At 39.8% G+C, this 25,188-nt stretch overlaps 1 protein-coding gene across 6 annotated transcripts in view; it reads left to right on the top strand.

The window, feature by feature from the left end:
* HERC2 (HECT and RLD domain containing E3 ubiquitin protein ligase 2) overlaps positions 1-25,188 on the top strand; it is a 242,569-nt gene that overhangs the window by 77,705 nt on the left and 139,676 nt on the right. For all 6 annotated transcript variants that reach the window (XM_065932020.1, XM_065932015.1, XM_065932017.1 and 3 more), the window contains 7 exons: positions 167-367; positions 3,253-3,481; positions 3,588-3,712; positions 13,712-13,890; positions 17,940-18,124; positions 20,724-20,879; positions 21,573-21,758. In XM_065932020.1, the coding sequence (XP_065788092.1) occupies positions 167-367; positions 3,253-3,481; positions 3,588-3,712; positions 13,712-13,890; positions 17,940-18,124; positions 20,724-20,879; positions 21,573-21,758 (1,261 nt within the window). The remainder of the gene's footprint in view (positions 1-166; positions 368-3,252; positions 3,482-3,587; positions 3,713-13,711; positions 13,891-17,939; positions 18,125-20,723; positions 20,880-21,572; positions 21,759-25,188) is intronic.

The raw sequence follows: 25,188 nt of genomic DNA on the forward strand, positions 1-25,188 counted from the left end.
GTATGTGAATTAGATAACTGAAAATGCTTGCGTATTTGGGACAATTAGAGGGATGAGAAAGTAGTAATTTAGGGCCTCTTTGTCATTCCTAATGGTGAATCTCTTGTGGAACAGGCTGATAGCTGAATGTGTAGATTCATTTTAGGTTCTTGTGTTTCTTCCATAGAGTTTTGCTTGGTCTTCCTGTTCTGAGTGGTCCATTGGCCTTCGTGTCCCTTTTGTGGTGGACATCTGCTCAATGACTTTTGAGCAGTTAGATCTCCTACTTCGGCAAGTGAGTGAGGGGATGGATGGCACTGCTGACTGGCCCCCGCCTCAAGAGAAAGAGTGTATGACAGTGGCAACACTCAATCTTCTACGACTTCAGGTATTAATGATTTTTCTTTCCTTTTCCCCATTATATAAGTGTCTTAGGTATTTGTAATGATGTTTATGCATATTAAAGGGCATGGAGTTTAGCCTGTTAAATGAATTACTATTGAAAATTTTTTAAGTGTCTTAAAGTAAGATTGTGATGGAGTGTAATGTTCATGAGGCTTAAAAAAATCAGTCTGATTATTTTGTGTTTATCCTGTAAGTCAGTCTCTGCATGCAGGTGAGAATATGTATATTGACTGTGTTACTACGACTGGATTCAGTTTGTTGGCATTCATCAGGGAGTCCGTCTTGAATTTATGGTTACTGTGTGTCAAGAAGTAACTGGGTGTGACAGTAGATGATCAGCGGGATGTGGTTACCAGTCTCTCCTCTGGCCTGAGAGGAGACCTTCATTCGGGAAGTTCTGCTTCCTCCAGTAGTACCTCTGCTTTCTCACTGGAGAGGTTAAGGATAAATGTCAGTATAAGAAAAGCTACACTTACATTACCATATGTAAAATAGATAGCCAAGGGGAATTTGCTGTGTGGCTCAGGAAACTCAAACAGGGGCTCTGTATCAGTCTAGAGGGGTGGGATGGGGAGGGAGACGGGAGGGAGGTTTTAGAGGTAGGGGATATATGTATACCTATGGCTGATTCATGTCGAGGTTTGACAGAAAACAACAAAATTCTGTAAAGCAATTATCCTTCAATAAAAAAATAAATTTAAAAAAAGCTACAAAATTTGTTTCCTTTACTTTAATAAAAGTAAACCTGTAACTAAAATCTTTGATCACCATGTTTTTCTTTGTAATAAAACTCCTATGACTTAATGTCAAGAGAACAATATTTCTGAGCAGAATAATTTTCCTCCTTTATAATGTGAGGGTTTCTGTGTGACCCATCATGTCCCCCTTTTTGTTCTCTCCCCTTTTTGTCTTGGCTTTCAAAAAGCAGGAAAGTGAATGTAACTTTTAAGTGCAAAATGGAATTAGCAGAAGTTTAGAAATTACCCCCCTTCCCCAGAAGTCTCTTACAGAAGCTCATTGGCAAGGACACCTGTGGCATGTCCTTGTCAGGGACCCACCCAGCTTTCCGTTGCTTCCCGTGGTCTTGTAGGGACACTGTCGCTTTCGTCAGTGCTGTGGAGAAGGACCTTGCTTGTACAGCTCCTAGGCTTGGTTCCACTTGGTACACATGTGCCTGATGCTGTGGTTTCCCATTGCTTTGTTTTGTCTTTCAAGGTGTCTTTTAAAAAATTAACTCATATAGCTTAATTCATAAAAAGAATTCAGTTTGAGAGTATTTATTCAATATGTGGATTTAATCTTTTATATTTGTGATTACTGATGTTTTGTGTAAGTTTATTCATCATTTTATTATCTTTTGATCAAGTTTCTCAAATTTTTTCCTTTCAAATCCCTTTAGTTGTTCCTAAGTTTTGAAATTTTGATTTCTGGACATTACTCATATTACAGAAAAATGAAACTATTTGTGAATTTCCCAACATGTTAAATTAATCAGTATTTCTCTTCCTGAAAAATATAGGGGTTATAGGATGCCTTAAAATGTCTCTTTCTACCATTAGTATTTGAATTATTTGATAGTCTGTTACATTGAATCCAGGGACTTTTTTTGTGTGTGTTCAGCTAATACAAGAACACTCCCAATTGCAATATATAAGATATATTCTGATTTTAGGGTCGTTAAGACATGAAAGAAAATACCTCCTAGGATTTGTGAAATATAATTATTTTTAAACTTTCCTTCAATTAATTGTTATATTTTGAGAGGTCATACTTAACTCTGATATGTAGTCCTTTTTTTTTTTTAATCAGTTTGTTTTGCCATTGTTACTTGTATCACCTCTCTCCTGGATATCTCCTTCAGTAAGTTTCTTCATTAAGGTCTGTGAGTTATAACGTCTGAAAGACTTTATTAGCTTCAACATCTCTTTAGGTAATTTAATGAGGCTTAATTTTTTAGGTTGTCTGTTGATTTCTCAGCACTTGAAAAATTTTCTGCTGTCTTCTGACCTTTATTGTTGCCAGTGAGAAATCATTACTGGCACAGTTGTTGCTTCTTTGTAGCTAATTTGTCTTTCCCTTTGGTAACCTTTTGGATTTTTGCCCTTGTTTTGTGATTTTAATACATTATGTCTAGGAGTTATTCTTTGGACATGTCCTCAGAGGGCAGTTTTACACTTTTGTCTGTGAGGTTCCATTGAGTTCCTCCGGCTCTAGATGAGTTTTGGTGTTCAGTTCTTGACTTGTGATATCCATACCTAGATGGTTGGTATGAGTTTGGTTTCACGTCTGCTTGTAAGGCAGGCTGAGTCTCTGATTTCCTGTGGGTTCTCTGTACCCGCGCTTTGCGTGGGTGATATGTTGGCCCAGGCCCTGGCTGACTGGCAGGCAGCCTCTCAGAAGGCTTTGGTGCGCTCAGAGCCCAGAACCCTTGGCTCCTGTTGTGTGTGTGTCTGTGCGAGTCCTGCTTTGGCTCTTGAGGCATTTCCTTGTATACCTTCAGTTTGACTGTCTACTCTTTTAATACTTTTTTGGTTGTATTATAGTCCTTATTTCTATGGTACAGGTGGTTGAGAGTGCGGTAGAGGTGCTGTTTCCACAGGGTTTAACAAGTTTGTTGATATTGAGCTTTTCTGTATATGTACTTATACTTAGGTTTAAGAAAATTCCTCTTATGAAATACTTTACCTCAGATTCTCAATTACTATGGGTGAACATTTTTTAGTCTAGTTAAAAAAAATACCTATACTGGAAGTTTTTCCTTTACTCTTTGAATAAAACTCAATTTGAGGTATTATTTCTTCTTTAATAAAAATTTGAAAAGCATTCATTTTAAGGACTTCTAAGTGAAAATTGTTTTTCTCCTTTCAGTTGCATGCTGCCATTAGTCACCAGGTTGACCCAGAATTCCTTGGTTTAGGTCTGGGCAGCGGCCTCCTCAACAGCCTGAAGCAGACCGTGGTGGCCCTGGCCAGCAGTGCGGGCGTGTTGAGCACTGTGCAGGCGGCCGCCCAGGCTGTGTTGCAGAGCGGGTGGTCCGTGCTGCTGCCCACTGCTGAGGAGCGGGCACGGGCACTCTCTGCTCTCCTCCCCTGTGCAGGTGGGCTTGGGCCAGGAGCAGGGGTGGGGGTGGGGCTGGCACAGGAGGGGTGCTCGGAGGGGATGGTGCTTACCTCACACTGGCGAAAACACTTGCCCTTTTCCAGTTTCAGGTAATGAAGTTAACATAAGTCCAGGTCGTCGATTCATGATTGATCTTCTCGTGGGCAGCTTAATGGCTGATGGAGGCTTAGAATCAGCCTTAAATGCAGCCATTACTGCAGAAATCCAGGTATGGTCCTAGGAATATGTGTGTGTGCAAGTGTGTGTATAAGCTGATGGAGGCGATTTTACTTACCAGTGAGCTGAGATTGAAGCTTTGCCAGAATTAAAAAAACTTTGAAACATAAGACTTTTAGTAACATCCAAGTATTTCTGTAATTAAAACTTTTCTAGTAGTTTAAAAGAACTGAGTTATTAAGTATGATAAAATATACCCACTTTGTGTCTATCTATTAATAAGTGAATTTGACAGGTACCCCAATCATAGTACAGATTATTGCTGTCACCCCAGAAAGTGCCTTTGTGCCCCTTTGCATGTGAAGTTAGCGTACCTTCCTGCCTCTCTCAGATGGCGTTAGCTAGTGTGGGGGACTTTCTTGGTTAAGGAACTTCCGGTGGTTAAGAATCTGCCTGCCAATGCAGGGGACCTGAGTTCAGTCCCTGGTCCAGGAAGATGCCACGTGCAGAGGAGTAACTAAACCTGGGCCCCCCAACTGCTGAGCCCAGAGTGGCGTACCTGCGAAAGCTGGTGCGCTCCGTAATGAGAGAAGCCACCGCACGTAGAAGCCCACACACTGCAGCTGGAGAGTAGCTCCTGCTTGTCACAGCTGGAGACAGCACGTGTATAGCAACAAAGACCAGCGCAGCCAACGCTGAATCAGTAAAGAAGTGAAAATGAAAAAATGTTTTTGCCAGTTTTGATTTTCACATAAATGATATCATACAGTATGTACTGATTTGTGTTAGCTTTATTTTGCCTTGATAATGAATTTTAGATTCAAATATGTTGGATGTATTATTAATTTTTGCTATTGAGACGTGCTTCTTGTATGATATGGCACTGTTGATGTATCCATTCTCCTGTTGGTAGACATTTGATGATTTTTGATTCTTAAAGCTGCTGTGATCATGCTGTGTACAAGTCCTTTAGTGAACATTTGTTTTTTTCTTTTGGGTAAATACTCTGAATTAGACTTTGCTGGATCCTAGGGTGAGTGTGTACAATTTCCCAATGTGATTGTGGCATTTATTGCACATTTAAGCAGCCAGTATGAGAGTTATAGCCCATTCTTGACCTCATTAACATGAGGCATGTCAGACTTTTTCAAGACTATAGCTATTCTGGGAGTAGGGTGGGATGTTAATTTGTATTTGCACATGCGTATTTGTCATTCATAGCTACTTTTGTTGCTTTCGTTGTCATAATAGTTTTCAATTTAAAAACTTAACACTGATAAAATTGGATGATGTGAGTGTATTAAAAATGTCTTGAAAATATACCTACTTTGATTAAATTGAAAAAAATTAAAAGCAATCAAACTTGTAATGATGTTAGTAGCAAGTATGATGCATTCTGTACCTTTCCTCCCTCAGATGCTATGCTGTGTACTTTGCTTTCATTTTCTCTTTTAACTTTGTCAGACATGTTGATGTCGACAAAAAAAAACCAGTGGATCTAAAAAAGGGATAGAAAATTTTATTCAGGCCAAATATAGGATTATACCCCAGGAACAGCATCTCAGAAATTTCTGAGAACTATTGAGCCCATTACAAGTCAAGGCACAGTTAATATAAGTTTTTTGAGATAGAAGGTTGTACATTAAATAATGTTGTTATTGACAGTTTACACAGTCCAGATCTAAGCCTCCTCATGGCCTCTTACAAAATCAAGAAGGAGGGTTTTCTTTTAAGGCATTACTTGTTGATCCTGGTAGAATATTTCTCTTTGGTTGAACAGGCATATCTGCTGATGAGGAGGTTTAATCCGTGCATAATGTGAATACACGGGGGCTTACCTGGTGGCTCAGATGGTAAAGTGTCTGCCTGCAATGCTGGAGACCCAGGTTCGATCCCTGGGTGAGAAAATCCCCTGGAGAAGGAAGTGGCAATCCACTCCAGTACACTTGCCTAGAAAATCCCATGGACATAGGAGCCTGGTAAGCTACAGTCCATGAGGTCGCAAAGAGTTGGACACGACTGAGTGACTTCACCTTTACTAATGTGACTACACCATGCAGAGCAAGGAGAGAAAGACCATAGGGCAGAGAAAATTTTTCTGTTTAAATTTTTCTTGTATTGCCAGAAAATGTGAATTTTTTCCACAAGTAGAAAAAGTTGTCTTTTATAGGCATGGACACAGAAGTGCCACAGAAGTTAACAGTGGTTCTAAGGTGTCATGACTGGGGAGTGGCAGTTTGTTGATTCTAGGCTGCTTCCTTCTCTTTCTGAGTCTCCTGTGGCTCAGTGTAACAGGTCACCTGATGGGAGCTATGATATGTGGATTAGACTCAAGCAGTGTTCTTAGAGCCTGTTAATTTAGTAAGCATATGTTTATTTTGTGCTTCCTGCTGGGGAGTGGAACCTTGGGTGGGGAAGAGAGGCTACAGAGTATACAGATTGTGATCCCTGGATAATTGTTAAGGTTCATAAAAAAGTAGCCAAAAGGCCATTTGTTTTAGGACAAAAATACTTTGAAGCTACAGAAAGGCATAAACAAAAAAACCTCATCAGGTGGGAATAATCATTGTTAATATTTTTTTGTGTATAGTCTTCCAGGCTTTCAAAAATGCAAATATTTACTAACAGTAGTAATTATAATGCTAGAATTGGTCTTAGTGGCTTGTATCTTTTTCACTCACCAGGTTGCCGTGTCATCTATATTGAATACCCTTCTGCTATGTCCATTTGTTCTGTTGGCTTTGGGGAAGTCTGTCATAAGGAAAAGGACTAATGTTTCCTTTTTTAAAAACAATTTCTTATTGTTGACCATTTAGGTTTTAGATATTTTTACTACTATAAATATTAATTCTACTTCCAAAGAAGGCCAGTGCCAAAGAATGTTCAAACTACCATATGGTTGTGCTCATTTCACATGTTAGTAAGGTTATGCTCAAAATTCTTCAAACTAGGCTTCAACAACATGTAAACTGAGAACTTCCAGATGTACTAGCTGGGTTTAGAAAAGACAGAGGAACCAGACAGCAAATTGCCAACATCGATTGAATCACAGAAAAAGCAAGGAAATCTACCCCCGGTTCCCCCACCAAATCTGCTTCTATTTCATTGACTATGAAAAAGCCTTTGTATAGATCACAGCAAACTGGAAAATAAAGAGATGGGAATACCAGACCACCTTACCTGTCTCCCCAGACACCTTTATGCAGAAGGTTATCAAGAACCTTTATCAAGAAGCAACAGTTAGGAACAATGGACTGGTTCCAAACTCAGAAAGGAGTAACATCAAGGCTGTATATTGTCACCCTGCTTATTTAACTTATATGCAGAGTACATCATGCAAAATGCCTGGCTGGATGAAGCGCAAGTTGGAATCAAGTTTGCCAGGAGAAATATCAACAACTTCAAATAAGCAGATAATACCACTTTAATGGCAGAAAGCAAAGAGGAACTACAGACCCTCTTGATGAGGGTAAAAGATCAGAGTGAAAAAGCTGTCTTGAAACTCAGCCTTCATAAAACAAAGATCATGGCATCCAGTCCCATCACATCACAGCAAATAGACGGGGAAGGAGTGGAAGCAGTGACAGATTCTTCTTTTCTTGGATTCCAGAGTCACTGCGAACAATGACTGCAACCAGTGACACTTGCTCCTTGGAAGGAAAGCTATGACAAACCTAGACAGCATATTAAAAAGCAGAAACATCCCTTTGCTAACAAAGGTCTGTCTAGTCAAAGCTATGGTTTTTCCTGTAGTTAGGTACAGATACGAGAGTTGGATCATAAAGAAGGCTGAACACCAAAGTGATGCTTTTGAATTGTGGTGTTGGAGAAGAATCTGGAGAGTCCCTTGGACTTCAGGGAGATCAAGCTAGTCAATCCTAAAGTAAATCAACCTTGAATATTAATTGGAACCCCTGATGCTGAAATTGAAGCTCCAGTAGTTCGGTCACCAGATGTGAAGAGGCAACTCATTGGAAAACATTCCCATGCTGGAAAAGATTGAATGCAGAAGGAGAAGGGAGTGGCAGAGGATGAGATGGTTGATGGCATCACCAACTCAGCGGACATGAATTTGAACAAACTCTGGGAAATAGTGATGGACAGGGAAGCCTGGTATGCTGCAGTCCATGGGTTGGAAAGAGCCGGACATGACTTAGCAACAGAAAAACAGCATTACTATAAATAATTTTTAATTACATTCTTAAAGATTATGTTATTGGTTGTAAGAATAATAATTAGGAAAAAGACAGTAAAGATGGCAGAGTAGAAGGATGTGTGTTCATCTTCTGCAAGAACTCCAAAATTGCAAGTCACTGCTGAACCACCTTTGACAGGAGACTGTTACATCCCACCAAAAAAAGATACTCCACATCCAAGGGCAAAGGAGAAGGCCCAACAAGACGATAGGAAGGGCAAAGTTGCATTTAGAATCAAACCCAGTACCAGCCAGACATACTTGGAGGGCTCAAACAAAACTTTGTGCACTCCAGGACCCAGGAACCCCACGGAGACAGCCAGACCTGCCTTTGATTGTTGGAGTGTCTCTTGTGGAGGCGTGGGTCAATAGTGGCCTGCCGTGGGGACAGAGGCGCTGGCTGCAGCAGACCTGGGAGGCATGGCCTGTAGCCTAAGTCTTCTTGGAGCAGGTTGCCATTAGGCTCATCATAGAGCCACTGAGCAGATGACCCACGGACTGCAGAACAATTATTCCAAAGAAGTTCTTGCACCATGTTACAAAAATTCAAGGGCTCACAACAGATTTCCCAACCTGGGATTCCGGGAAAGGGACTGAGGACGCCAAGGAATTTGACTTTGGAGGCCAGGGGATTTGATTATAGAACTTCCAGGATTACAGGACTGGGAAAACAGGGTCTTGGAGAGCGCACAAACAAAATCTTGTGCATCAGGACCCAGGAGAAAGGAGCAATGTCCCCACCAGAGACTGAGCCAGACTTGCCTATAACAGTCCTGCCACGGGGTATGACTCACTGAATACAGCAGTCCTCGGAGCTGCAGCATACTGGCATGATCCTTTTAAGGGAGGCTGCCATTACTGTCATTACCCATACCGTAGTTTGGCCTACAGGGAAGGAACACAGCCCCACCCATCAACGGAAAAATGGATTAAAGATCTACTGATGGCCCCACCAGTCAGAGCTAGACAGCCAGCCCCTCCCATCAGGAAGCTTCCAAAAGCTTCTTATCCTTATCCATCAGAGGGCAGACAGAATGAAAACCACACTTGCAGAAATCTAACCAAATTGATCACATGGATCACAAACTTGTCGAACTTAATGAAACTAAGAGCCATGCTGTCTAGGGCCACCCAAGATGGACGGGTCATGGTGGAGAGTTCTGACAAACCATGGTCCACTGGAGAAGGGAATAGGAAACTACTTTAGTATCCCTGCCTTGAGAACCCCATGAACAGTATGAAAAGGCAACAAAATATGACAGTGAAAGATGAACTTCCCAGGTCAGTGCGTGTCCAATCTGCTACTGGAGGAGAGTAGAGAAATAACTCCAGAGAGAATGAAGACATGGAGCCAAAGTGAAAACAACACCCAGTTGTGGATGTGACTGGTGATGGAAGTAAAGTTCGATGCTGTAAAGAACGATATTGCATAGGAAGCTGGAATGTTAGGTCCATGAATCAAGTTAGATTGGAAGAGGTCAAACAGGAGATGGCAAGAATGAACATCGACATTTTAGGAATCAGTGAAGTAAAATGGACCAGTATGAGCGAACTTAACTCAGATGACCATTATATCTACTACTGTGGGCAAGAATCCCTTAGAAGAAATGGAGTAGCCCTCATAGTCAACAAGAGTTCGAAATGCAGTACTTGGGTGCAGTCTCAAAAACGACAGACTGATCTCTGTTCATTTCCAAGGCAAATCATTCAACATCACAGTAATCCAAGTCTATGACCTGACTAGTAATGCTGAAGAAGCTGAAGTTGAATGATTCTATGATGACCTACAAGACCTTCTAGAACTAACACCAAAAAAAGATGTCCTTTTCATCATAGAGGATTGGAATGCAAAAGTATGACCTCAGGAGATACCTGGAGTAACAGGTATGTTTGGCCTTGGAGTACAGAATGAAGCAGGGCAAAGGCTAACAGAGTTTTGCGAAGAGAACGTAGTAGTCATAGCAAGCACCCTCTACCAACAACACAAGTGATGACTCTACACATGGACATCACTAGATGGTCAATACTGAAGTCAGATTGATTATATTCTTTGCAGTTGAAGATGGAGAAGCTCTATACAGTCAGCAAAAACAAAACTGGGAGCTGACTGGCTCAGATCATGAACTCCTTATTGCAAAATTCAGACTTAGATTGGAAAAAGTAGGGAAAATCACTATATCATTCAGGTATGACCTAAATCAAATCCCTTATGATTATACAGTGAGAGTGACAAATAGACTGAAAGGATTAGATCTGATGGAGTCTCTGAAGAACTCTGTATGGAGGTTCATAACATTGTACAGGAGGTGGTGAACAAAGCCATCCCCAAGGAAAAGAAATGCAAAAAGACAAAAATGGCTGTCTGTGGAGGCCTTACAAATAGCTGAGAAAAGAAGAGAACAAAGGCAAAGGAGAAAAGGAAAGATACACCGATCTGAATGCAGAGTTCCAAAGAATAGCAAGGAGAGATAAGAAGGCCTTTCTAATTGATCAATTAAAAAAAAAAAATAGAGGAAAACAATAGAATGGGAAAGACTAGAGATCTCTTCAAGAAAATTAGAAATTCCAAGGGAACATTGCCTGCAAAGATGGGTTTGATAAAGGACAGAAACAGTATGGACCTAACAGAAGCAGAAGATATTAAGAAGAGGTGGCAAGAATACACAGAACTGTACAAAAACATCTTCACCACCCAGATAATCATGATGGTGTGATCACTCACCTAGAGCCAGACATCCTGGAATGTGAGGTCAAGTGGGCCTTAGGAAGCATCACTAGACAAAGCTAGTGGAAGTGATGGAATTTCAGCTGAGCCATTTCAAATCTTAAATGATGATCTGTTGACTCAATATGCCAACAAATTTGAAAAACTCAGCAGTGGCCACAGGACTGGAAAAGGTCACTTTTCATTTCATTCCCATAGAAAGGCAATGCCAAAGAATGTTCAAACTCCCACACAGTTGCACTCATCTCACACGCTTGTAAAGTCATGCTCAAAATTCTCCAAGGTAGTCTTCAACAGTGCATGAACTGAGAACTTTCAGATGTTCAGTCTGGATTTAGAAAAGGCAGAGGAACCAGAGATGATGTTGCCAACATTGGTTGGATCATAGAAGAAGCAAGACGTTCCAGGAAAACATCTACTTGTGCTTCATTCACTACCTAAAGCCTTTGTCTTTGTGAATCACAACAAACTGTGGAAAATTCTTAAAGAGATGGGAATATCAGACCACCTTACCTGCCTCCTGAGGAATCTGTATGCAGGTCAAGAAGCAACAGTTAATAGAAAACAGCAAAATTCTGTAAAGCATTTATCCTTCAATTAAAAAATAAAAAGAGGCAACAGTGAGATCCAACATGGAACAATAGAGTGATTCCACGTTGGGAAAGGAGTATGTCAAGGCTGTATATTGTTACCCTGCTTATTTAACTTATATGCAGAGTACATCATGTGAAATGCTGGGCTGGATGAAGCACAAGCTGGAATCAAGATTGCCGGGAGAAATATCAATAACCTCAAAGATGCAGATGACATCACCGTTACGGAAGAAAGCAAAGAGGAACTTAAGAGCCTCTTGATGAAAGTGAAAGAGGAGAGTGGAAAAGCTGGCTTAAAACTCAACATTCAGAAATTTCAAGATCATGGCCTCTGGTCCCATCAGTTCATGGCAAATAGATGGGAAACAATGGAAACAGTGACAGACTTTACTTTCTTGGGCTCCAAAATCACTGCAAATGGTGACTGCAGCCATGAAATTGAAAGACACTTGCTCTTTGGAAGAAAAGCTATGACAAACCTAGACAGCATATTAAAAAGCAGAGACATCCCTTTGCTGACAAAGGTCTGTCTAGTCAAAGCTGTGGTTTTTCTAGTAGTCATGTATAGATGTGAGATTTGGACCATATTGAAGACTGAGTGCCAATGAATTGATGCTTTTTAACTGTGGTGTTGCAGATAAGTCTCTGAGAGTCCCTTGGACAGCAAGGAGATCAAACCAGTCAATCCTAAAGGAAATCAATCCTGAATATTCACTGGAAGGACTGATGCTGAAGCTGAAGCTCCCAACAATTTGGCCACCTGATGTGAAGAACTGAATCATTAGAAAAGACCCTGACGCTTAGAAAGTTTGAGGGCAGGAGGAGAATGGGCAGACAGAGGATGAGATGGTTGGATGACATCACTGAGTCAATGGATACTATTTTGAACAAACTCCGAAGTTGGTGCTACACGGGCAAGCCTGGTGTGCTGCTGTCCATGGTGTCACAGAGAGTTGGACATCACTGAGCAATTGAACTGAACTGGTTAGGAAAAAGTTTTAGTAATAAAATTTGGTCAAAAGCACACACAGTTTTAAGCTTTCCAACCCATGTTGCCTTCTTACCTTAATTGTGGATGGCACAGTTCTAGTCCAGCCACTTCTCAGGATGGAGCAGACTATTGTGTTTAGACTTATTCTGGTGTTTACTGTTAGAAAATAAAGACCAGAAGGAAAGAAGTTGTATGCTTTTTCACAGTAAATTTGATTGCTAGAGGAATGCTTGGTACATAGTACATTCTCAGGAATATTGGTTGCATTTGACTGGCAAAAGATAACCTCCTTCAGAGTTATTTTAAAATAATAACTTTATTGAGTCCTACTTCACCTAGTATAAAATTCAGTTTTTTAAAGTGATTTTTTTTGTATATTTGAAGAATTGTTCAGCGTCATCAATGTCTAATTTTCTCACTTACCTCACTCCAGAAAGAAAGTTTGTGCTCCTTAGTTGTTTCTGCCCATTCCCCACTTCTTGCAGCCACTGACTACCACTAATCCACTTTATGTCTGTGAAGATTTCTCTGTTTTGGACATTTCATATAAGTGAATTTGCACAGTATGTGGCTTTTTGTATTTGGCTCTTTCCAGTTAACAGTGTTTTCAAAGTTCAGTGAGGTTGTGACATTCATATTGTACTTAATTTTTAAAAATTGCTTAACAGTATTCTCTTGTATGGATATAGCACATTTTGTTTACCAATTTATCAGCTGGTGGACATTTAGATTGTTCCTTTTTTAAGTTATTATGAATAATGCTGTTATGAATATTTGCGTGTAGGTTTTTTTGTGGACATAGGTGTTTGTTCCTTATGGGCGTATGCCTTGGAGTAGAGTTGCTGATTTTTATGATAACTCTGTGTGTAATGTTTCGAGGAATAACCAGACTGTTTTCTTAAGTGACCGTACCATTTTACATGCCCAGTAATATTGTATGTCAATTCCAGTTTCTTCATATCCTTGCTAGTGCTTGCTGTTAATACTATTCATCTTTTTTGTTCTACTGTCCTGACAGATGTGAAATTCCCTGATGACTAATGATGTCGAATATCTTTTCGTGTGCTCATTAGCTATTTGTCCATCTTCTTTGAAGATTTGTCCATTTACTTTTTGCTTGCTTTACAGCTGGGTAATTTATCTTTGAATTTTCGAGTTGTAAGGATTCTTTCTCTATCTTTTAGGTCCCCTGTCAGATACAGGACTTGTGCGTGTATCCTCTCATTCTGTGGTTTAGTGCTTTGTATTCACGAAGCAGATAGTTTCTGCCTAGGTGATCACGTTGGGTTTTGTGAGAGCCAGTAGCAGGAGTAAAGATTTTAAGAGCTTCACAGAGGCTGGCGAGCATTTGCACTGGCAGCCTGGCCGTTGGGTTTGTAGGACAGATTGCCTGTTTACAGACGGAGCTGCTGAGCATTGTGAGTTTCAGTGGTTGCCGTGAGCAGGTGTCACCACGCGCATGAGTCAGCACTCAATTAGGCCGTGGGGTCCAGGCTCAGCCCACTTCTCAGATAACTGGTAACCAACCTGTACTTCATGAATTACAGGATATTGAAGCCAAAAAAGAAGCACAGAAGGAAAAAGAAATTGATGAACAGGAAGCAAATGCCTCAACATTTCATAGAAGTAGGACTCCGTTGGATAAAGATCTTATTAATACGGGAATCTATGAATCTGCTGGAAAACAGTGCTTGCCTCTGGTTCAGCTTATTCAACAGCTTCTTAGGTAAATAGTTGATGTATTTTAATAGAATTATTGATTTTCATAATAAGATGGATTGAATGCTGGGGACTCAAAAATGTCTTCAGTTGTTGAGGAAATACTCCAGAAAGTACCTTGGAGAGACTTTAGAGCAGACTTAAATATAGGTGAAGTGAGAGGTTAGAGTGTATGAAGTAGAGATTCCAAAGGTTTTCACACAAGAGAAAATTGGAGTGTGTGAAAAATGTAGGATGAGATTCTTATCTTCATTAGTAAGTAGGTAGATACAAATGGAAATCATCATGTTAAGGTTTTTTTTTACAGTTGGTTGTGTCATTGGCCATTCTGTCTATCATAGATTTATATGTTTTCATTTCTAAGGCAACTTTTAAAAACTGAAGTAAATAAAAGAATGGTGAGCATTATATTTGAAGAACTTCTCAGGAGGAGGTAAGAATCAGTGAGAGTCAGAATATGAGCAGAGACTAACATTGATAAGGGCTGAAGTAGTCACTCACTGCTCGCTGAAAAATGTCAGCCTGTGTCACAGTGCCCTTCAAAAAAGGCGAAAGAGCAGGGTGGTTTCTGAAAGGCATTTGTTAGACAGTGAAAAATTATTCTCCTTTATGTAACACAACTCCACTCTGTGTAAACCTGGCTCCTGGTTTGTTTTTACGCAGAAAGAAAAGCGAGCCCTAAACCCAGGGCAGTGGTGAGTGTGCCGGTGTGGGTTGGCCTGCCCTCTACATGAGGAACACAAGTTTACTCGGCACACTGTGGCTTTTAGAAGAGGGTGTTTTATAGCTAGCTCCTTTTATAGATTTTAGTAAATGCCAATAAAATACCTTTTTCTTATTTTTAAAAATAATCTGATGATGGTTTTTTAAAAATCAGTGTTTGTACCTTCTAATCTTCAGTATCACAATTTGAAATAAAATGAGTTAACTCAGTGTAGTTGGTGGTAATGAAAAGAGCTTGAGAATTTTTCCTGGAAAATTTCAGTTGTGACTGCTTGTGTAAAGTTGGCAGCTGAAACTCTGCCCAGTGTGGTAACTGGGGGAGTAATAATAGCAGTGTTTACATTGCAGAGTTAATTAAGGATCAAGTGAGAAAATGGTCATTGCTATGCAGAAGTTTTAAAGCAAAAGCATGTAACTCAAGACGTGCTTTCCTGTGTTCTTAACGACATCTTCCTTCGCTGGGGAGGCTATGCCGGGGCGCACTGGTGTCACTGCCAGCCAGCACTGGGCTCCCTGCTCTCCACGCTGCGGCCGGTTACTGTTCTCAGGAGAGGCCAGCTCCTGCTCACCTGCCTGTTCGTCCCGTCTCTCCCCTCGGCGTGTAGACGCCTGTCCCTCTTACCTGCCTGCACCTCTGCTGTTTAGTCTGGCAGTCATTTGCCACACTGGTGTGATGAACATTTGAAGTGTGTCCACAATGTAGCCAAGACACTGAGATTTTATTTTTTTATTAATTAAAATTCAAATTAAAAACTTAGACTTGATTCAGCTATTAGAAAACTTAGTTATGTTCGGAATAACTTAGCCATATGAATTTACCTTTTCATCTCTTCATTTCTATGAGCATTAAGTGCAAATCAAGTATTTGCAATGAAAATTTAGTTATCTGAATTGAAATGTACAAAATACACAAAATATACAAAATACACAATGGCTTTTGAAGACTTTGTGTGAAAAGAACTAATATAAAACTCTGTTTTTTCTTACTGGTTTTACATTGAAATGATAATATTTTAAATATATGGTAATAAATACATGATTAATACTGGTTTTACATGTTCTTTTTATCTTTATTTATGTGACTGGTAGACATTCTAAATTACATGTGTGAGTCCCTGGCAGACGTTTCCTGTTGTTGTACCATGTTCTCTGTACCATTCTCACATTGTCTTCTGAACCTTCCTCTTTACTTTTGGTTCCTTTGGCATGCAGGCAGGAGTTGGCCCCACCGCTGGTTTATAATGAAGATGTACCTGTTTAGAAAACACAAAACAAAAGCTGAATCATGGAAGTAAATAGTACCTTAAAAGTTTTTTGGAAAAGAGAAAAAGAAAAATGCATAAATGACTTTCTCACTAACAATGTCTGTGATCTCAGCTCTTTTCATAAGCATAGATAATTTGCCTTTCCTCTTACAGAGATAGACTTTAACTTTATTTCCAACCTTAAGGTTTTATGACTAAGTGAGACTCATATGTTGACTTGGCTGATGCACTTGTTGAAAAATAATCTAAAGGTTTACAATTTGGAGATTTTGGAGACATCTGATGCATTGTATTATTTGGAAACCAGGTTGGAGAAGTTGTAGTTTGCCCAAAGTAAGCAATGAAACAGATTTCAGAGTAACTCCTATGCTGACAAAGAGCCACAGAAAACCACTTATATTTGGAAATAGAGAGCTATGAAGATTTTCAAGTCAGTGAACTCCGTCAGAATTATACACTTTGACTATGGTTCTGAATTTTCTATTAGGGAAATAAGTTAACATTTGTATTGTGTTCTGTTAATATATTTTGCTCCATCATGTATGGCCTAAAAGCCAGATTCTAGACCGTTTCTTTTAGTGATACGGTTATCAGGGCAGGTTATCAGGTCATGGAGCAGGAAGATGAGGTGAATCAAAAACAAAGCCCTGAGCACCCACCTGTATTTTTTTGACTGGGAGTGTTGAGCACAAGTCAAGGTTCCCTATTTCCTTTTCTGTGCAACCCTGTGTATGTTGATGTGTGTCTTCTGCTTCTGCCCTCACTCCACTGCTATAGGTAGAGTAGAGTGAGGACAGAATGAGTTCCTGGGTTGAGCCCTGGGGGCAGATACAATGGATGGAGGTTCTACTTAAACCTGCTATTATGTAAGAAATCAAAGAAGTGGAGTAGAATGCTTCTCTGTGGCCTGGTGTTGTGCAGAGGTTCTGGACTTTTCTGCTCAGTGACCACGCCAGGCACTTTGGCTGGAATAGGGCTGGTGTAGTGGGGCTGCCCTGACAGAAGTTCCAAACCAGGCTCTGCTTTGGCTCTTTTCTTTCTCTAACTCCCTTTTTCTTCCTGTTCTCAGGGCCACAGGCCAAGCCTTGCCCGCTTGGTGCCAGGACTGCCCCCGAGTGCCCGGGTCTTATCTGCTGTTCTCTGCGCCTTCTGGTCTGCCTTCACACTAACCTGAGTTACCTTTTTTGGACACAAAAAGGATATCACTTTTCTTTGAAAACCTGGTGGCTGAGCTTTGCAGAATTTATTCCCAGCAGCCTGGCGCGCTCTCACCTACAGTGTCCGCTGTGTGCACTCCCCTTCTTTGTCTTGACCTCTGTGCCCTGTCCTTTGCATTCTGCTCATGGAAACTTTACTGCTCTTCTCATTATACTTTCTCTCTTCTCCCCATTTGCCTGCTGATGGTTCGTTGCTCGAGTTGGATCCTGCAGTTGGAACCAGGTCCCCTGCTCTTTTCCTTGTTGCTGTGTTCCTTGAGCACCTCTTGCTGTGACCTCTATCATCTGTGCCCACTTCCTTCCTGTGCTTTCTGAGCCCTGGGCATCCCTCACGTGGCCCACTTTGGTGCTGAACTGAGTAGGTTTGAAGGTAGACTTGAGAGTCGGATGCAGAAATGCGAGTGGATCTTATCTTTAGGAATAGTGTTGCATTTGTATTTGAAATGAAGTGCCAGTGGATCTTGTCTTTAAGAATAGTGTCACATTTGTATTTGAAATGCAGCTTTGGATAAAAAATTATATAACAGTTACTTTTCCTTCCAAAGGTTTATAGTGGAGTTTTCTGTTGTTCTGGACTGTTCCGTGCTACTCCTTAGGAGTACATTTGTAAAGCAAGGGGTGTCATTCTGCCTTGCGGTGTCTTGAGTGCACCTCCGCTCCGTTTTGAGTGAGGTATGCTTACTGCAGATGCACCTGTCACACACTGGGGAAGGGAACCAGCCGCAGGTCACGTGGGTGTATGATCTTTATTTCTGATTTTAATTTATATTGTGATTTTTTTTTTACATCCCTCCCCCCTTTAAAGACAAACATAACTTGGTTAATTTTGCAATTCTCTTTCTCCTGCATAGAAACATTGCTTCTCAAACAGTAGCCAGATTGAAAGATGTTGCCCGTCGGATATCATCATGTCTAGACTTTGAGCAACATAGTCGTGAAAGATCTGCTTCATTGGATTTGTTGCTGCGTTTTCAGCGCTTACTTATCAGTAAACTTTATCCAGGAGACAGTGTTGGTCAGACTTCAGAAATTTCTAGTAAGTTACTTAAAGTGTTAAAGTGTCTTGTATGTATTTTGACTTTTTTATTTAGGCTTTTTGACATACCTATTCTGCATGGCCCACATGTGTAGTTCTTATACTATTAGATGTACCAATTTTGGAGGACTTTATTTTGCATCTACTTTTTTTTTTGGACAGATATTTCTGTTTTAAACTCATCAATATGTTTATTTCATTTTATTTCATTGTGTTCTAAGGAATTTAAATTCCTTAGACATGAGAAATAGCATCCTTTATGTTCAGGTTAGTCTTAAGAAGGTCTATTAGACTTATTCCACATGTTAGTTATGGACTGTTAGAGACTGACGTAATGTGGGGACAGAATTGTGACCTAATATTTGTATGTCACCCTGGTAAGCTGGATGGGTGTAGTAGGAGAAATGCATCATCGTTGGAGGAAGAGAGTCTCAGTTACAGCTTTAGTTTACTAGCTGCTGGATATGTGGGACAGAGTCTCCTGGGAGTTGTTGACTGTTAGGATGAGACTTGAGGGTGCCTGTGAGAATTAGGATGATATGTAAGAAAGACAATCTCTTTAACAAGTGGTGCTGGGAAAACTGGTCAACCACTTGTAAAAGAATGAAACTCGAACACTTTCTAACACCATACACAATAATAAACTCAAAATGGATTAAAGATCTAAATGTAAGACCAGAAACTATAAAACTCCTAGAGGAGAACATAGGCAAAACACTCTCTGACATAAATCTCAGCAGGATCCTCTATGACCCACCTCCCAGAATATTTGAAATAAAAGCAAAAATAAACAAATGGGACCTAATGAAACTTAAAAGCTTCTGCACTACAAAGGAAACTATAAGTAAGGTGAAAAGACAGCCCTCAGATTGGGAGAAAATAATAGCAAATGAAGAAACAGATGAAGGATTAATCTCAAAAATATACAAGCAACTCCTGAAGCTCAATTCCAGAAAAATAAATGACCCAATCAAAAAATGGGCCAAAGGACTAAACAGACATTTCTCCAAAGAAGACATACAGATGGCTAACAAACACATGAAAAGATGCTCAACATCACTCATTATCAGAGAAATGCAAATCAAAACCACAATGAGGTACCATTACACGCCAGTCAGGTTGGCTGCTATCCAAAAGTCTACAAGCAGTAAATGCTGGAGAGGGTGTGGAGAAAAGAGAACCCTCTTACACTGTTGGTGGGAATGCAAATTAGTACAGCCACTATGGAAACAGTGTGGAGATTTCTTAAAAAACTGGAAATAGAGCTGCCATATGACCCAGCAATACCACTTCTGGGCATACACACTGAGGAAACCAGATCTGAAAGAGACACGTGCACCCCAATGTTCATCGCAGCACTGTTTATAATAGCCAGGACATGGAAGCAACCTAGATGCCCATCAGCAGATGAATGGATAAGGAAGCTGTGGTACATATACACCATGGAATATTACTCAGCCGTTAAAAAGAATTCATTTGAATCCGTTCTAATGAGATGGATGAAACTGGAGCCCATTATACAGAGTGAAGTAAGCCAGAACGATAAAGAACATCACAGCATACTAACACATATATATGCAATTTAGAAAGATGGTAACGATAACCCTATATGCAAAAAAGAAAAAGAGACTCAGAAGGACAGAACAGACTTTTGAACTCTGTGGGAGAAGGTGAGGGTGGGATGTTTTGAAAGAACAGCATGTATATTATCTATGGTGAAACAGATCACCAGCCTAGGCTGGATGCATGAGACAAGTGCTCGGGCCTGGTGCACTGGGAGGACCCAGAGGAGTCGGGTGGAGAGGGAGGTGGGAGGGGGGATCGGGATGGGGAATACATGTAACTCTATGGCTGATTCGTGTCAGTGTATGACAAAACCCACTGAAATGTTGTGAAGTAATTAGCCTCCAACTAATAAAAAAAAAAATTAAAAAAAAAAGAAAGACCCCAGTTCTATGTACTGTGTAGAGTAGGGCACTTTGCAGAAACTCCAAAGGAGTGGTTGGCCCTTTATAGGATAGTTCTGTGCCAGGGATGGAAGGGTCTGCTACTTCTGTTAGTGTTTTTATAGCTAGTGTACTCTAAAACAACTTGATTACTTCCTGAAAATAGTTAGGCACCTGTAGAGGATGGAAAACTTCAGGTTGAAATCAGCGAACCATTTCAGTCTGAAAGAGGTGTCATAAACTCACAGGGACTAAAGCGCTGTTAAGAGCCATGTAGCAGGAGGAGTTGACAATTTTTTATGACATTGAAAACCGCGTAATTTTGTTCATTGAGAGTAATTTTCAGGCTTTAAGATTTGGACTTGGAAAACATATATATAGGATATAAGGTTTTAGAACTCTAAGTTATAACTTTGGTTTAGTGTTTTTAAACACTGTGCAGTTCAGTGTTTAAAAATTGATACATCCCAACTCACTGTTTCTCAAATTATGTACTGTTAAAGGAGGACTAAGTAAGAGTTAACCACTCCTGTTTGAAAGAATTATTATAGGTAAAAGGTGTAATAGATAAAGATAGAATAGTGAAACAATGAAGTTTATTTACAAAGTAGATTTTGATAGTGCAAATGAAACTCTGTGCATCTCCCCTCCAGGTCCTGAACTGATGGGGGTCGGGTCCTTGCTAAAGAAGTACACAGCCCTTCTGTGCACACACATTGGGGACATACTGCCTGTCGCAGCCAGCGTTGCTTCCACTAGCTGGCGGCACTTTGCAGAGGTGGCCTGCATTGTGGAAGGGGACTTCACTGGTACTTACTTTTTTCCTAAATGTCTGCATGTGTTTATTTTTGGAGATTGATGTGATTTAAAATGTATCATTTTGTGATAAGCTTGCATGCCTTTACCTCATATATCTAGTCCTGTAGACTAGACTACATGTCTCATACTGTAGACTAGGCTATATGTAGTCTTAGCCTCGGTTTCACCTCTTGCTTTTTTAGTTGCAATTCTAGAGTTAAGCTACCTGGTGTATATCGAATTGGTGCTTTAGAGTCATACCACTGTTATTAGCACTTCAATAATGACGTAAATGGTAATTGTCTAATTTTATTTCAGCAACAGAAGAATTAGTTGCCCTTATATTGCTTAATATTTTTTCCAGTTAATTCTATTACAGATTATTATGATGGAGTGCTTTTTTTCTGATGATTAACTTAGTTGGAAACACTTAGTTTTTCTGAATAAAAACCTCTAGTTACTCCTTTTGTGTTGAAACAGTGTTTTCAAAAAGTATTTTTATAACTCAAAGGGCTCTGTTTGATACCTATGTTTGTTTCTTTCAAAATGAGAGATAAAATAATCATGTAGAATATACTGAAGGACAAGTGTTCCTTATCTTGTGATTTTAAACGCAGCCCAAGCTTGTAAAGTGATTTGATTTTATAGGATAAAGACTTTCGTTTTAAGTCTCACACCTTTTTCCTTTCTCTTTTTAAATGTAGGCATTCTCCTCCCAGAACTGGTGGTCTCTGTCGTGCTTCTGCTCAGTAAAAACGCTGGCCTCATGCAGGAGGCTGGGGCTGTGCCTTTACTGGGCGGCTTGCTCGAGCATCTGGATCGGTTCAACCACCTGGCACCAGGAAAGGAGAGGGATGACCTTGAAGAGCTAGCCTGGCCTGGCATCATGGGTATGGCATCTTCACTTAAGGACTTGCACTGGGGAAAGTTTTGTCCTAGTCTGCTCTTTGATTTGAAAGACTAATTTGACAAAGGAACACCAGTTATTGCCATTTTCACTGAAGGTAGTGTGGAGAAGGAGGTGGCAACCCACTCCAGTATTCTTGCCTGGAGAGTCCCTTGGACAGAGGAGCCTGTCAGGCTGCGGTCCATGGGGCCGCGGAGTCAGACACGACCGAAGCGACTGAGCACTTTGATGGTAGTGTAAGTGGAAAACAAAGATAATCCACATCAGGATAGTTTTGGGTTATATTCAAGAAAAATTTTTCTGTTAGTCATGGTTGTTACATCCTGAATTGGATTATTTTAGAGCGTTCTGGAAAATCCTTTCTTGGAATTGTCTCCAGAAGATATAGTTGAAGTGCTTAGTTATGATCCCGCTTTAGAGGCAGACGTTGATATGGGAGGGCTTTCTTAAACTCACTGGCCTTACATGATGTTAATGAGTTATGGAATTTCTATAGTCAACTGGGCACTTCCCATCCTTACTGTCTGTAGTGCTTACCAAATTGGAATGAAACTTACCTTTTCAAAGTTTTGAACTTTGACACTTTTGAATCTTAAGTCTAAGCACTATGACTTCCTGGACTTACAGAATTAATTGTGGTTTACCTTTCATTTTATAGGAAAGCTGAAGCAAGGTAGGCCTTTCTACCGTTGTAGACTGTCCTTTTTATATGGATTACTTAGCACAAAAAGTAACAAGTGTCCTAAGGAAAATAACCAGCGTTAGGATATTGAACATTATTTTTTATTTCTTTATTATAGCTAATATTTTCAACACAGTTCATCTACTTTGGTGAACTTAAATGGTCATTTGTGATTTTTGTCTGTTTACTCCATATGGTTGAGAACTTATAACTTGATCAGCAGTTCAGACAGTTATTATAAGACATTTTTTTATTGTGAAATATAACATATACACAAAATTACCAAAAGCAGCTTTGGGATTGATCACCGGGGAAACCATTTATTAAGCAGAACCTTCCCAAACACTGTCTGTCTTACTGAAAGATTTCTCCGGGCTTTTGTGTTTGCCGTTCCACTACTTCTCTTGATCATTTTATCAGATAGGCATGTGACCCATAACAAATTAATTGCTTAGATGTTCTTTTGTCTGTTTCTTGGTGATTTGTAAGGCGTGCTTCAGTAGAGAATGCCAGATTTCCACAGTGATTGTACTGCGAAGTGTGGAAGTACTCACTGTTCCACCTCCATTCCTAGAGATCATATGCCATTTTTTTCCATAGGTGTTTTGTCTGTAGGATCGTTGTGCCAGCACTTCTGGGTGGAAGGACTATTGTAGTCTCTCCTCTCGAGTACCACCTTTGACTAAATCGGTGACTCTGCTTATGTCTGCTTCTGAGTGTGAGCTTCCTGCCAGAACATACTATACTTGCTGGCACCCTAGTGCACTGTGGAATAGAAGTGGTGATGATGGGTACTCTTGTCTTGCTCCTAGGAACAGAGGAAAAACTACCCAAAGTTCACATATGAAGTATGATATTTTTTCTTTGTAGATACCTTAAAATATTAAGGATGCTTCCTTTGGTTTCTGAATGGACATTAAATTTCCTCAAATACTTTTTCCTGCATCTCTTGATGATTACACAGTTTTTTCTATTCATGTTGCAGATGGCAATTTCATTCTTTTTTATGACTGAGTGGTATTTTATCACATATTTGTGTGTGTATATTGTGTGTATATATATTTCACATCTTCTTTGTAACAGATGTAGCATTCATCTGTTAATGGATACTGATTGTCTCACCTTTTGGCTGTTGTGATTAATGCTGCTGTGAATATAGGTGTGTAGATGTCTGAGTTCCTGCTTTCACTTCTTTTGGGTATATAGCCAAAAGTCGGTTCAGAATTCTTGCCTGGACAATTCCCTAGACAGAAGAGCTTGGCAGGCTGCAGTCTGTGGGGTCAGAGAGTCGGACACAGCTGCGTGATTGAGCACCAGTGCACTGATAATGGCGTTTTTACTTTCTTAAGGAGTTGCCATTCTGTTTTCCACAGCAGCTGTGCCATTTTAAGTTCCCACGGGCAGTGCACAAAGGAACAGTTCTGATTTTTCCACCTACTTGCCAACACTTGTTTGTTTTTTAAATAATAGCTGTCCTACCTGGAGATTGTCATACTGAGTGCAGGAAGTCAGACAGACAGGAGAAATATCATATGACAGCCCATATATGTGAAATCTGAAAAGAAGTGATACAAATGAACTTACTTATAAAACCAGAGACTCATGGTCTTAGAGAACAAACTTAAGATTGCCTGAGGAAGGATGGGAAATGAGATAGTTAAGGAGTTTGGGATGAACATGTATGCACTGCTGTATTTAAAATGGATAAACAACAAGGACCTATTGTATAGTGGAACTCTGTTCAATGTTATTTGGCAGTCTGGATGAGAGGGAAGTTTTGGGGAGAGTGAATATGTTTGGCTGAGTCCCTTCACTGTTCATCTGAAACTGTCACAGCTTTGTTAATTGACAATACCCCAAAACAAAATAAAAAGTTAAAAAAAATAGTAGCCATCCTATTAGGATCAAGTAGTATTACATTGTAGTTTTGATTTGGTTTCCCTAATGATTAGTGGTGGTGTGCTCTGTTTATGAGCCTGTTGACCATGTACGTATCTTTGGAGAAATGTCATTTCAAGTATTTTTAAGTCAAGTTTCTTGTTGTCGTTGTTGAGTTGTAGAAGTTTGTTGCATATTCTGAGAATATATGACTTGCAAGTATTTTCTCATTTTGTGGGTTGGCTTTTCATTCTGTTGATAGTGTCCTTTGATTTTTTTTTTTTTTTAATGAAGCTTGTCTGTGCTTTTGGTGTCTTGTCTAAAAAAATGATTGACAGATCCAGTGTTACAAAGCTTTCCTCCTATGTTTTTTTCTAAGAGTTTTATTTATAGTTTTAGCTCTTATGTTTAGGTTTTTAATCTATTTTGAGTCAATTTTTGTGTATGGTGAAAGGTACAGGTCCAACTTGATTCATATGCATTTGAATATTCAGTTTTTGCAGCATCATTTGTTGAAAAGACTGTCCTTTCCCCATTGAAAGGTCTTGCCATTCTTGTAAAAAAAGAAAATCATTTGCCTATATATTGTGAAGATTTATTTCTGGGTTCTTTATTCTGTTCTATTGCTCTAAATGTCATTATTGTGCTGGTACTACACTGTTTACATTTATTTATTTATTTTTCCTTAGGATTTAATCTGAAATTTTTCTAACTTTTTGAGAAATTATGCTAGTTAGCATAGTGATATTTTTATAATGTTTATTTTAAAAATGTTCCAACAGATAAAAGTAGAGAAGACAATATAATGAATGGACCATCAAGTATTTACATTCCTAAGGACTTCCCAGGCAGG

The sequence above is a fragment of the Muntiacus reevesi genome, chromosome 3 (genome assembly GCF_963930625.1).
Source record: "Muntiacus reevesi chromosome 3, mMunRee1.1, whole genome shotgun sequence".
Classification (NCBI taxonomy): Eukaryota; Metazoa; Chordata; class Mammalia; order Artiodactyla; family Cervidae; genus Muntiacus; species Muntiacus reevesi.